This window comes from Oncorhynchus kisutch, linkage group LG23 (assembly GCF_002021735.2).
Source record: "Oncorhynchus kisutch isolate 150728-3 linkage group LG23, Okis_V2, whole genome shotgun sequence".
NCBI classification, from domain to species: Eukaryota; Metazoa; Chordata; class Actinopteri; order Salmoniformes; family Salmonidae; genus Oncorhynchus; species Oncorhynchus kisutch.
Window position 1 is genome coordinate 17,949,737 of NC_034196.2, and position 13,926 is coordinate 17,963,662.

Genomic DNA, 13,926 nt, shown 5'->3' on the forward strand with positions numbered 1-13,926 from the left:
GTGCAGATTGATGGTCTTTGTCAGAGTGAGGATTGTTTTAAATGTACTGTCTGTGATGCTATTCCCAGATGAAACTGCAATGCAAGTCTTTCTGTCACTGGTAGAAAAAAATGAAAGACATTGACGGTCACTTACACAGTCCGAGCACACACACACATGTGCGCACCAAGCACACACCAACGCACACACGCATGCACACACTACACACTGTTTAATCTATTTAATTGAACCTGACTTTGAATAAGTAAACAAATTAGGAAATTCACAAGAGGCATTCGATCCCTCATAAGCTAATGGATTGAAGATTTCTATCCCGTAGGGGCATTTGGGCAAACAAGGCACAGTTATCTCCAAATCGACATGTTGACTCTCAGTCTGCATCAAATTTCTGCACTAAAGAGCCGTTGAACTCTTGATACAGCTTTGGTAATTAGCCAGACGGCCAATCTGCAGATTCAGCCATGTCTCTGGATCGCTCCGGTTCCCCTACATTATCTGTATTCTGATGTAAGATCAATGTGATTAATACTTCAGGAAAATAAGGGATGATATTGAAGATTAGCCACCACCCCAATTACCCTATCTTCTGTCTGTGTTTTGAGAAATTAAGATGTGTATATACTGTATAGAAAAACTACATTTTCTGTTATGTCTAACGTAGATAGTGTCCCACCCTGATCTGTTTCACCTGTCGTGTGCTTGTCTCCACCCCCCACCAGGTGTCTCCCATTTTGTCCCCGTTATCTCCTGTGTATTTATACCTGTTTTTTCTGTTTGTCTGTTGCTAGTTCATCAAATCCTACCAGCATGTTCCCGTATTTCCTGTGCTCTGGTTTTATTTTTTCCTAGTCTTCCCAGTTCTGACCTTCCTGCCTGCCCTGACCCTGATCCTGCCTGCCGTCCTGCACCTGCCTGACTCTGATTTGTATTACGACTCTTTGCCTGGCTTAACTTACCTTTTGCCTGCCCCTTGTACTGTTTTTAACTCTGAGACTCGTACTATCTGCCTTCTGTGTCTGCATCTGGGTTTTAGCCTGAGCCTTGATAAATAGAAGAGAACCCAAGACAACGTCTATAGTCAACATAATAAAGATCTGATACAAGAGTCAGTGGTCAGTTTGGATTTAGCTGACAAATTTATTAAAGACCTGTATCACTTAATCATAATCATCATCAGAGAGAATAAATAAGACATAAAACATCTTCCACATAAACAAACACGTACACCAGCCTGGGTTTCAGCATGCCCAGGTAATTTCAATAGAATGAAACAAACAAGATACATCTGAGAACACACAAATGCATAGAAGTAACTGGACCTCTACTTATCGGTGGGAGGCGACATCTACAACCTGTCTAGATCCCTAGCCGTCAATGTACAAAGTCCTAATATCTGTGGTATTCATGTTGTCGTAGGGGTTGTATAAAAATAAATTCTCCACAATGATAAACCTTAATATACACAGACATTTGGCAACAACCAGACACATAAAAACTCTGACTTGAACCAAAACCTGCATCGGTACACTTTCTTTTTTTTTCTTTTTTTCTAACAGAGAGAAGAATAAGGTGGAAAGGATTGGAGTCTATTAAAATCCAATTGGGCAAAAGTCTGAATTTGCTAAGTTGTCACAACGATATCACAGCTGGAAATGGTGTGTATCTGTGAGCTTCCTCTGGTGTAATATTGATGACACCATAGGGATCAAAAGCCTGATGGTGGAAAGTCGCTGTACACATAGTTCATAGTTCATAGTTTGATGAGTGCTGTGAAGACTTCAGGCTGAGAGAGGGAGTATGTCTGTCTGACCATTACAAGTTCAGATTGTAGAAGTGAGATTGCTTTCCTTTCAGACCCTACTCTTGACGATATTTGAGCAACATATCAACACTTCGTCAGTAGCTAAATGATCATTCAGAACAGGCCAGCACTCCATTCTTCTCAGTCTTGTTATCTTTAAGGAATGGTGTGTGAGTTCCAAGTGCTACCATTCATATTTTTTGAGGCCCAATCCTTCCTTTCAGTTCACTCAGATCAGGAGAAATGAAAAATATTAATTGACAGTTCATTTACAGAGAGAGAGAGTGATCCAAGGAGGGTGAAAGACAGCAACTGTCTGACCCGGTCTCTCTGTTTCACAGGTCTTGCGTGACTGTCTCTTTCCAGTTTTTGACACCCGCAGGAGAAGACACAGAAAAAACACATTTGAGTCCTTAGACAACGTTGACCAATCAACCCAGCTCATCAAAACTGTCCGTGGTCCACTTCATCCAACCAGGAAGCTGGACTCGCTGGGAAGTCTGGGTAGCCCCCACTGCTGCCAGTGGACAGATCTGAGCTAGGGCCGTTAGTGCCCCCCAACACTCCTCTCATGCCTGGGTTTAGCCCCGGGGCCCCACCTTGGGTCATGATTGACAGGCCGGAGTCAGGGTAGACCAGGCTGGAGATGAGGGGCTGGTGCCTGGGCAGTGCCTGAAGCGAACCTGGGGACTGGGGTAGGCCGTAGGGGCTGCTGGAGCGGATGTCACGGTACTGGTCCTGAGAGGGGAGGACTCCATGCTCCAGGGGGAAGGGGCCGTGGCTGCCCCCCATGGCTGGAGACGACTCGCTCAGGCCGCTGTAGATGCCATTGGAGTGACTGAGCTCTGACATGGGTGGCTCGTCTGGAACAAAAGGGAGGACACTTGGTCAGGGTGTGGCATTATAGAAGCTTTATGGAATATAGTGCTGATATTATTAGTTTCATTCTGGTCATTCATATAACATTTGATTTATAAGATTTTCCCTCGTTGGAATTATTTGGGTTTCATTCACATTTGAGTGGGTATAAACCAAAATGTGTCGTTTACAAATGTGCTATGTCCATTTCCACTATGCACTTCATGAGCTAATAAATCATATAAAAAGAGTTGGTATTATAATTGTGATAATAACTCATTTTTTATCATCTCTCATAATTCCTCAAACAGGAACTTAAAGGCGCCCTCTGTATCCCATTCCCTTTAATTTGGTTATTGTGAATACATCATCTCAGATATGTCTGTCTGTTTGTTTTCTCATCCTACCTGTAAAGGAGACCTCAGCGTCGCTGTCCATGCCCTCCTCCTGGATGCTGTCCTTGTCTGATTTGGAACTACCTCGCGACCTCTTCATGTTGCGGAAGTACTGTCCCCACCTCTGTCTGCCTGCATCCTTCTTTAGCCTCTTCTCTTTTGCTCGCCTGTTCTGAAACCAGACCTGGAGGACAGAGGTGTTGTATGGTTAGGTACATTTGTTTTGTTCTATTTATTTTAGGTATACAATTGGAGAGTTGGGAATTTCCTGTTGAAGGCAGCTCCTCCAATAAATATCCTATTTTTCTAAGTAGAAGCCTTTTTCTACAATCAAATCAAATCAAATGTATTTATATAGCCCTTCATACATCAGCTGATATCTCAAAGTGCTGTACAGAAACCCAGCCTAAAACCCCAAACAGCAAGCAATGCAGGTGTAGAAGCACGGTGGAATTATGAGTAAAGTGAAACTGATTTCTTCTAATGAGAAATCTATAATGTACTGTTACATTTGCAGAGGACACAAGTAGTCTGTTTTATAACATTATCAAATGTTTTATCTTTTGACCTGAATGTTTCATTCATAGCCTATTGTCGAACATGCAACATGGCTTTCCTAACCACTCCAGACATCTTTCTTCAGTGCCCCTGCTATGCTTTTAAGTGGTCAGGTACATTCAAATGAAAACAAAATCATTTTCAAGGACTGTCTGGGGACTGGGCCATGTCTTCTTTAACACAAGTGAGAGATTGAAACAGTGGGACAGAACACTAATCTCGGGACCACCATGGCCTGTACAAGATTTATCACGCGCTTAATTAACTTCACGACAGCTATAAGTTGTCCTTAACCCTGAGAGCAGACAAGTTACCATGCATGTTACCCTCTCACTGGGATTTAATACCTGGAGTTGATGTTAATTATTTAAATCTCACTTTGTCCACGTTCTAAATTGTAGCTGTAAATTTGGTGATAAAATTGGAAACATTTTTTTTTTTTTTTAAAGAGACAGTTATGATTGACAAACCATTCAATGTAAGCACATATTGGTTTAAATCTACACAATGCAAAGCATACTTGAATTAAAACAGGTAAAAATGTTCTCCTTTCTAACCCATATTTAGGAAAGGTCTACATTCATTAATGATATGGAGCCAAAGTGAACCCTTTTCACCCCCATTTCCCCTTCAGTGAATAGTGAATAATGAAGGATAGTGGCTTCCTGCCTACTTTAAGTGTCCTTGCAAATAAAACGATATATACAGAATGACTAATTGACCATAGTCATCCACAGTAGGGCTCTTTCACAGACAATATGCGAGGCTCTCAGCGTTGTTAACGAGCTCTCTCTTACCATTCAGACTTTCAAGTGTGTAGATTTTATTTATTTTTTTACTCCATCTCACTGTAAATTCTAACCATCAAACCCCAACTCTTCTGTACCTGGGAAGCCATTTCAAGCACTATTTCCAAAGGAAACCCATGCATGACCTTAGATAATAATACAATAAGGACGCTAATGAAATGGTCTATAATGGAGGGGAATGGATAGTTACCTGAACAACCCGCATATCTAGGCCAGTTTCTGACGATAGCTGTTCTCGTACGTGTCGGGCCGGTTTGGGAGAGTTGTTGTAAGCGTTTTTCAGGGTCTCGAGCTGTTTCGCGGTGATGGTCGTTCGTGGCCTTTTCGCTGTTGAGTCAGCTTCTAAAAAGAAAATACAAGACACACAATGTAAGCCATAACGTAAACAAAAATGCCCCCCAATACTTTATGCTCATAGGTCTACTATTCGATTCAAAGTTGTATCCAAATATTGATAGATATTCAGTTAGATCCACCGAAAATTGTAAGCCTGTTAAAAAAATAGCTTTTTGCGTGCCCAAAAAATGTATCTATAAAGAAATATATATATGGAAATATAATTTACAGTGCAATGCTTATTAAACTAATTATTGAATTATATTAATTATATTATTCAGCATCCTTTGCGAGTTAGAGTTGGTTTTAAACTATTAATGAGTCGGATTACTCGTACATTTGATGATTTGTTATTATGTGCGTAATTGATCCCAAATATATGCTAACTCATAAGCAAATAAATAGTATACAGACAAAAAAAAATGCGAGACCATCCTCCAATGCCCAAGTAATGGCGCCCTTTCATTAACAAATAACGTGTGTTTGTCTATGAAAACTCACGTTAACTCAATATGTAAATCAGCAGTAGATACAGGCAGTAAATTCCGACAAACAGATGGGGCAGATAACACTTGAGTAATGTATTAACTATTCACAAAGAAAATATCCTGCGTGAATATCGTTTTGTTTATACAGAGCTTCTGTGAGAGGTCAGTTGTAATTCATTTTTCATGCAATAAATATTCATTTACATAAAATAAGTGATTTTAATCCGAGGCTTTAGGGTAGCCTATGAGTTACTTTAGCATAACATGGTAACCAGCGCTTTTGACACCCTTGAAACAAAACGAATATGTTGTGCAGATGAGGCTGAATTGTATCTTCTTAGTCACTGTCGGTCTGCTAATAAAATAAAATAAACTACGTTTTCTCTCTTCAATGCAATTGGACAGGCTTTAGGCCTATCTATAGATAGGCTATTGCTATCTACGACTACGACGCAACTAGCGCAGATGGGTCAAGTGTTTATGGGTGACCTCATAGTCTTGGAGATCAAGTTCACAGCTCCAAACAATACATAAAGTATTGGGTGATGCGGTGATTGATAACATATTATAGGCATACTCCTTTTTATACGTTGTAGTTTAGTAGACAGAATTAAATGAAGATGTGGGCCTTGTAGAATTTCCACATTCTTGGATATCGCTGAAATATCAACGACTGTGGATGCATGCGTAATTAGGCGTTATAATCTAGGAACTCTGATCTTGGGGACCCTAAATCGGTGTGATAAGGTATTTTTAAATGTTTAATTGAACCTTGATTTAACTAGGCAAGTCAGTTAAGAACAAATTATTATTTACAATGACGGCCTACCCCGGTCAAACCTGGACGACGCTGGGCCAATTGTGCGCCACCAATCACGGCCGGATGTGATACAGCCTGAATTCGAACCAGGGACTGTAGTGACGCCCCTTGCACTGAGATGCAGTGCCTTAGATCACTGCGCCATACAGTGATCTCTCACCTCGCTGTTTGGCGGTCTCGTAGTCAGCCTTGCACACGAGCCTGCTGTCCTCCATCAGGTAGTACTCGTCACCTGTCGCGAGCTGCCTCTTGCACACGATGCACGCGAAGCAGTGCAGGTGGTATACGAAATCCTGTGCCCTTCTCACCACCTGCGTTGGAGGAATACCTTGCTGACACGCCGCGCATTTGGTCCCAAATCTCCTTTTTGGAAATAAGAAGGTTATCATCAATAAATTGACAAGAGTTTAATCACGTTCACAACCTGTGATTCTATAAAATATGTTCAATAATTTGTCCTTCATTAAATAATATGTATTTCATGAGACGGCCTATTTCTTGCACTCACTTAAAAAAGTCTTCTTTGCAGTAAACGCTATCTCCCCGGCTGAAGCACTTGTCTGCTAGTTGGGATTGGCAGTCGCTGCATTTCAGGCACTTGCTGTGCCAATGGCGGTCCAGCACTTTGAGGATGAAGCGGTCCACGATGTGTTGATTACAGCCAGCGCATACAGGAATTTCTGTAGAAGACAGGATAACCATGAAGCCATCTTGAATTTAAACACTGCTTAAGAAATCATGTTGCACGGAGACAAATTATACTGTGATAAAATTGTTTTACGACACAAAATAGCATTTCATACAATTGTAAAATGTAGACATTTGTTAATGCATTTGATTTAGAAAAGGCTTATTTGGGATAAATAAGGACACTAAATAAGGACACTAATTCGATACACATTATCAAAAAAATTGTGATAAATCATACTTCATATTCTGCATATTATAAATAGGTATATTATTTATACATGAATCACATATTTATGCCATTTGTTTTTCAGTTGATACCACTAAAACCTCAGATATATAAATTCGCATCGAAAGTGATGAGTAAATAGATATGAATGGAAAAACCCCAAGGCAGTCTATTTCAGGGCAAATATGAGACAGTTTTGTCACTGAGCTAGTATCTAGAATTTTTTTATTTTCATCGATGTATATTGATTGCCATGTAATTGAGAATTGCTATAATTCAATTAAAAAGTTGTAGGCCTAATAAACAAATCTGGTTGAATGAAAAGTATAGTTCAAGATATATCACTTTAAAAATACAGAAATACAGCCAGTATGATGCATTTTGCATGGGCTGTATTTCTGTATTTGGAAAGTTATATACCTTGAAAACTTGATTTCTGACAAGTAAAACATTTTGGGACTATCAACAATGAGCGAATGTAACAAATAACAAAATATAGTTTTGTGTGGAGTTTTCCATTAAGTTGACTCTATCAATAAATGTAGGGGCATAATTATTTCAATAGTCTCAGATGTAAATACACTGCTGCCTATAAATTACAGCCATTCATTCGTTTGTCAGCACCATCATCATCATCATTGTCGTCGTCATCATCACCATCGTCATTTTTTTCACAACCCATAAATTCGAGTAAAGGCCTGTTTTTTTGTGTGATTATCGAAACCTGGCAACATCCATTAACATTTTCCAAGTGTGGGTGCCAGATGCAATACAAAAGAACACCGCGAAAATCCAACTAATAGCATAAAATATTACAAAGACCACAGCCAACACATATTGACTGTTGGCTGATTGAGTTATCATGCTGGAACCATGACGTTTGATCTGCGGAATGAATGAAGAAGACATAGGCCTATAAAAAAGCCCCCTTCTACTATCACTCCTCGAAAAAGCGCAAGCCATTAATTAAAACACTTACTTTGCATGGTAACCAAATTATCCAAGTCCCCCAGACCATCTATAAACGACAGTGGGTACCGAAAAACTCTCTCTCTAAGCCTTTCCCTCTCCATCTCTCCCCGTTTCCCTTACTGATTCAACATATACAGTATGTATGTATCTCTTCTCTCGTTCCTGCGACCATGCACGGGCTATCCTATCCTCGTGTTTGAGGTCACCCAATGGGCACACACTGGTTGCATCAACGTTGTTTCCACTATATTTCAATAAAATGTACGTTGCACTAAAGTGGAATAGACGTTGAATTTACGTCTGTGCCCAGTGGGTACAACAGGCGCATGGGTCCCTCTCTCTTTAAAACACTGGTCCATTGTTTCCCATTTAATAATCACTAGTGATAATAAAAAGGGGGGAAAAAACAAGCCTTCTGTATCGACACAGCCAATCCCCATGTCCAAGCTCAGACGCCCAATCAACGTAGTTTGAGGTTTTACTTTGCATCTGGTTTCCAAATCATGCAGAAGCAGACCCGCTTCGGAGTGTGGGCAAGGAGGGTTTCATTCATGTAAACGAGACCACAGCAACATTTGATCGAAGGTTCGGACATTGAATATGTTGCCAATGTTCCTGCATTCAAATGGTCAAAACACCATCCAAGCCTTTCCCACTATAACGCATGAAATTACGCTGAAAGTGCACACTAGAGTGGATGAGGTGAAATGTGTTTCGATGTCATCAAATGTAGCTTCAGTCACATAACTAATTGTTACACGTTGTGTGTTAACATGAGTTTATTGACAATGTAGATATGCTGATGATACCGTGCACATTAGGCTACTAGAAATTGTTTCGGTGTTGGGATGATGAACCCGACCGCCCATATGGCCAAATTTGCATAATTGTATCTTGACTAATTTACACATGACATTTGACAATATCCCTCTGATACCCAATCGTTCCGACGTACAGTTTACAGATAATAGTAAGCCAATGTCTTCATCAAGTTCAGGATTTGCTATAATTCATATAATTAACTGAACATCAATAGACATAATGTGACAATTTGCAGGCCATTGACCTTTTAGGAATAATCCACTCAAACATACCCGCATGGCCAACTTTTAAGCATGCCTTCATCAAGACAAGACAATACACGAAAACAAAATGGCCATCTACCAGCAAACAAATAACTTTTCATTGCAAGTTATTATTTAACTATCAACAAACACGTATCGAGTGAGATGCATCACTGGCAACTTAAATGAGGCTTGAAATGTTAGCACTTTTACTTATTCAAGTCGAACCACGTTTCATTCGTCGAAGGAATCGCATTCCTATTGTTAATTTGTGGCAATTTATGAAAAATGTATGGAACATTGTTTTCTGGGACCAAGAGCAAGCAACGCACAACAGCGAGGGAGCCACGTCACCAACAGGTGCATCAAACTCATTATTAATTCAATAGGTTCTGTAAAACTAGAATACAACGGTCTAGTCTCACGCCACAATCCAGCGATTTGATCACCTTGTAAAAATATTACCAGTATAGATATACGCCCGTGAAAGCTAATTCAATCCCTAGAAATTGCAGTAATATTGATAGAAACCTCGTTAAAACAAATACTTTTGTCCCATTTAGGGCAGGTTGTTACATAGTTGTTACAATCCACACCATCCTAAATAAAGAATTCACACTTATCTTATCACACTTCAATAATGTCTACTGAATCCTTAACCCTCGAATGCAATGAATGGAACAATTGCGACAAGATCAAAACTGCAATAAAGTGTAAAAAGTTGCTTTGGAGCAAACAGATAAGACATATGTTATTTCGTAGATTCGCCGTCTTTAGCCTTAATCCTTCGCCATACAGATTTAGCTATAAGCCATTGTAATACAAGGGACAGGAGCGAAAAGTGGAAAAAACTGAAAAGGTTAGTGTCCACTGTTTCGGCTAACCACTGACTAGTCTAAAACTGATGGTGTATGAGAGAATTATGCATGCAAGAATAGCGTTCATTTGTAACATATCCATGTAGGAAATATAAGCATTTCATTGCATTATAAAAATGTTCAGAAATACAAAAGAGGAGACTATTCGAATAAAGTTACATTGTGTTCTTCATACAGCATGAGATACATGAAGGTGTTGGAATGAAATAAAACAACATCCCTTATTCTGACAAGTATAAACAGCGACAACAAAGTACTGATTAAATATCTGACCATTGTAATGTGCGTAACCAATATCAAATTAGATTAAAACACAACTTGAATCATGCGTTGCGCTGTTGTATACCTTTACGTAATTCCTCGCTCTGGGCCAGCAAGGCAAACAGCATCTCCGTGTTATTCGGTGCTCCATTTGGAGAGTTCAGTTCATTATGTCCATCCATTGCTCATGTTCTCCTCACACGATAACGAAAAACGACTGTATTTCTGTGTTCTAGCTGCGCACCTATCACTCACAACGCCATATTATGCAGTATATCAAGGGAAGAATACCACAATTCCACGCACGGTGTGACTGCATACGCTTGAGTTTGCTGTATCCCAGTGTGATGTGCACTGCGCAGGATTACGACGCGCGGTTACCCTAGCGACTGGCCTGTTAAAGCAGGGAGATAGATTATCATCAACGATCAGAAACTTGGAAACGGTGCGGGTACCAAGTGCTCTTCGGAGGGAGGAAAAATGGAACAAGATAACATTTGACTATGGTTTCGGCCATGTGTGTTTAGTTGATGCATAGGCTATGCTATTAAATGTCATTTTATTGCAAGAAGCTCCTATTTGACCTTTAGCTGGTTCATTTACACTAACACATTTTGCATGATCTTATGAAAATATATTTTCACAGCACGAAAAGTCGCCTAAGTTGTTTTAAATGGAACTTTGCATGCACGTTTCTCTAAAACAGTGTGTAGGCTTATTTCAAATCGAATCACGGCCATAATATAGCCGAAGCTACACAAATAATCAAACGCAAACGAAAATGGAACCTGGCACATATTTTTTTAAATTATGTGCTGAAACGGTTGAGTACGAAAATTCTGTAAGTTATATAAGTTCAAGTTAAGTTAAATAAAGTGACATTCCAAATATTTGCCGGTAATGGACAGTTTATGTTATGGATACGCAACACATGGCCTGCTATCGAAGATTCAAATAGGCCTGTACATCAATTTATTTCGGTAGCTATTGTACAATTTATTCTGGCCTTGATTGTTGGATTTCTGTGGTTGATGTGCAGTTTACAAGGCAGAATACATTCCACCATAACATAGGCCTAGGTACTTATTACAGTATAGTATAGTTTTAAATATGTTTCATTCGTTTTTTACCTTTTCGAAAATGCACAATAATAGAACGACGTGAGGTGACCCCTATTTACAAAAAATATATATATCGAATACTAGGAGGCATATGTCACAAGAACCATTAGCCTACATAGGATCATAATAGGATCCCCATTTAATAATAAATAGCTTGATGAAATTAACACATTTCTTTTGAAACATCTGGATCAGATGACAAATATTCCTTTACAAACGTTACTGTTATATTTGACAGGTATGATTTAATTACATGCACTATTCTATATTGGATATTTTGGACGTTTCACATATTATATCAGCCATAGCACTCATGGTATCTTATTAACTCAAAAGCTAAAGAGAACATCTCCTTAACTTGACGTTGTAACTTAACTTGTCGCTGTGTTCTACTACCGGGTCACGGTAGATAACACTACATTCGTAATAAAACCAAATCTACAATTTCCATCACGTAACGAGAACATATAAACCTGGCGTGCGATTGACGCGCGCGCACACGTACACGCGCGCGCGCGCGCACACACACACAAACACACACAGACACACACACACCATATTGTAGAACTATAGCCTATGCTGACTTCACAAAGACAACTGTTTACTTAGGGGAGAGATTGGCCGTTCAATAACATGTTGATCGAAGCAACACCACGATGAATTTTATCGACACTGATCTCAGGCGCAAAAGGGCGCCTTGGGAAATCACGAGTAGTGCCATGGCTGCGTGGACCCCTGATGAATCTAAAATCAATGCCCCATTTGCCAGTATTTTCTGAGTATATGAAATACATTTTGGTGAAAGGTGTGGGATGCTTCAGTGCTCCCTTTTACATTTCAGCTATATTTTTATGTCCTATTGATCGCTCCCTTTTGAGGGGCGAGGAGACAGTAATGGGGTAAGATGAGAAATGCTCTATGATCAACAAAACAGAAAAGTGATCCGTGAGAAAGAGTCGGACATGGGCTAGTGGTTTAGTAAAGAGATCGTTATTGCTTTTATTTCTAAAACCATTGCTAATCTATTGGTTTTTGATTTGGCCATGGAATAGCTTACACGCCTTATTCATTTCCCCGATATGTAAGGCAACACAATATATTTTGTGGCATGGATATACTTTATTAGATTCATAATTTAGAAAAATGAAGAAAGACTACTATTGCTACAAACATGCTGCACATTTTCGAACAATAATTTGTGCCTGGGATGAGAAGGCTATATTAATAACTCCTCACATAATGAATAGCCTATAGGCCTAGATGTAATGGAATAATTCACAAACCACATGCCTACTGGTCTACATGGTTTACAGTGTGTTCAAATAAGCAAAGTTATGCCAGGCCTTTTCAAACAGACATTTTCTGTTTGCAAACTTTTTACGCATAGGCCTATCATTTCAAGCGTTTTGTGTGTAACGGACCTCAGGTGCCGCACCTGTCGAAGGGAACCTGACACTTGTTAAGCATTTTGCACAGGCTGTTGACTAGGGAGGGCGGGGGGCGGCCTGTGTGCTGCCGAGCTGTCGCCTTGTTTCGTACACAAGTGGTTGGTGCAAAAGCGCTCTGGTGGTCTCGTGACTCGCGTGACAGACAAGAGAGATGGTGTGAAATAACAGCACACGCAAAACATCTGTTCATATGATTTCCAACAATGCAGCTCATTACGTATTCGTAACGTCTCCCGCACGCAGGGAAACATAAATTAAAGCTTTAATGTCCCACCTCGAAACAGTATGAATACCCTGTTAAATTGTGTTCAACTGGACACACATTTAAGTGCTATTCGCCAATATGATGAAATCCATTCCATTCGATGTGTCTATCAATGTTTCTCTTTTCACAACTTCTCCCGTCTCGAAAGGGAAAGCACAGCTCACTGTAACTTCTTTCAGCTTATAATGGTGATATGTCAAACTCATATTTCAGAAGTCTAACTGATGATGATAGGGTGTGCTGTGAGATACAATGGGCTATTTCATGCATGTTGGATCCTGTCGGTAAAACTTTGAGCTGCAGGCGGAGCCCCCGCTGTGCTGATTTGCTCTATAGCTAGATATTTCATAGCTAATTATGAGCCATTAACAGATTACAGGGGACTAAACGGCGTCAAATAGACTCGATGGTAGGCTGGCTACATTTCCATATAAAGTTAATTTAAAATCTCGATTAGAAGTGCAAATGACTCCAAACAAACAAACAAGAAAGCCGGCTTCTTACCTTGACCTGCACTGTATCGGGAGAAATTCACGGGATTTTGACAACTTGATCCAGGATGTTCAAGCAACATTCTGAGCAGTGATGCTTTCCAGCTCAGATGAACATACAATCAATCGGAGGTTGAGATAGGCCTATACAGAGGAAATGAAAGTAAGATGCGCGCCTGCTGAGTTTAGGCTAATGATAGGTGATTATTAGGAAAAAATAAAAACGCATGATCCTATTTCTTTATCCTTTGAGAATCACAAAAATAACGTGTTTGTAAGAGGCTAAAGTACGCCTGTCGACCTGGTCTCTGCGTCGGTCACCCTGCAAGGAAACTTTGAGAATGCAGCGACTTGCTGTTTGAGTCCGTGTGTTGGTCCAGACAAGATAGAGGGGGGGGGGGGGGGTAGGGTAGGATAATGCCTGACCATTACCAGCGTCAGCTGA

At 40.0% G+C, this 13,926-nt stretch overlaps 1 protein-coding gene across 2 annotated transcripts; it reads right to left on the minus strand.

The window, feature by feature from the left end:
• Positions 1-1,120: 1,120 nt before the first annotated feature.
• Positions 1,121-13,822, minus strand: lhx3 (LIM homeobox 3). 2 transcript variants are annotated; one of them, XM_020458270.2, is made up of 6 exons: positions 13,495-13,822; positions 6,574-6,745; positions 6,226-6,425; positions 4,612-4,763; positions 3,067-3,238; positions 1,121-2,664 (listed from the first exon to the last, which is right to left on the minus strand). In XM_020458270.2, the coding sequence occupies exons 1-6, from the start codon at positions 13,562-13,564 to the stop codon at positions 2,246-2,248; spliced, it is 1,185 nt and encodes a 394-aa protein (XP_020313859.1). In that variant the 5' UTR covers positions 13,565-13,822; the 3' UTR covers positions 1,121-2,245. The 2 variants fall into 2 exon arrangements, with proteins under 2 accessions (XP_020313859.1, XP_020313857.1); XM_020458268.2 differs by having other exon boundaries at positions 6,226-6,428.
• Between the last annotated feature and the right edge of the window lie 104 nt (positions 13,823-13,926).

Excerpts from the sequence above, each read along its gene's own strand:
- lhx3 (XM_020458268.2), bottom strand. The coding sequence starts at position 13,564 with ATGTTGCTTGAACATCCTGGATCAAGTTGTCAAAATCCCGTGAATTTC. Across the intron at positions 4,764-6,225 it reads CGAGACCGCCAAACAGCGAG|AAGCTGACTCAACAGCGAAA; the intron begins GTGAGAGATCAC and ends TTTTCTTTTTAG. Across the intron at positions 3,239-4,611 it reads TAGATATGCGGGTTGTTCAG|GTCTGGTTTCAGAACAGGCG; the intron begins GTAACTATCCAT and ends TCTGTCCTCCAG.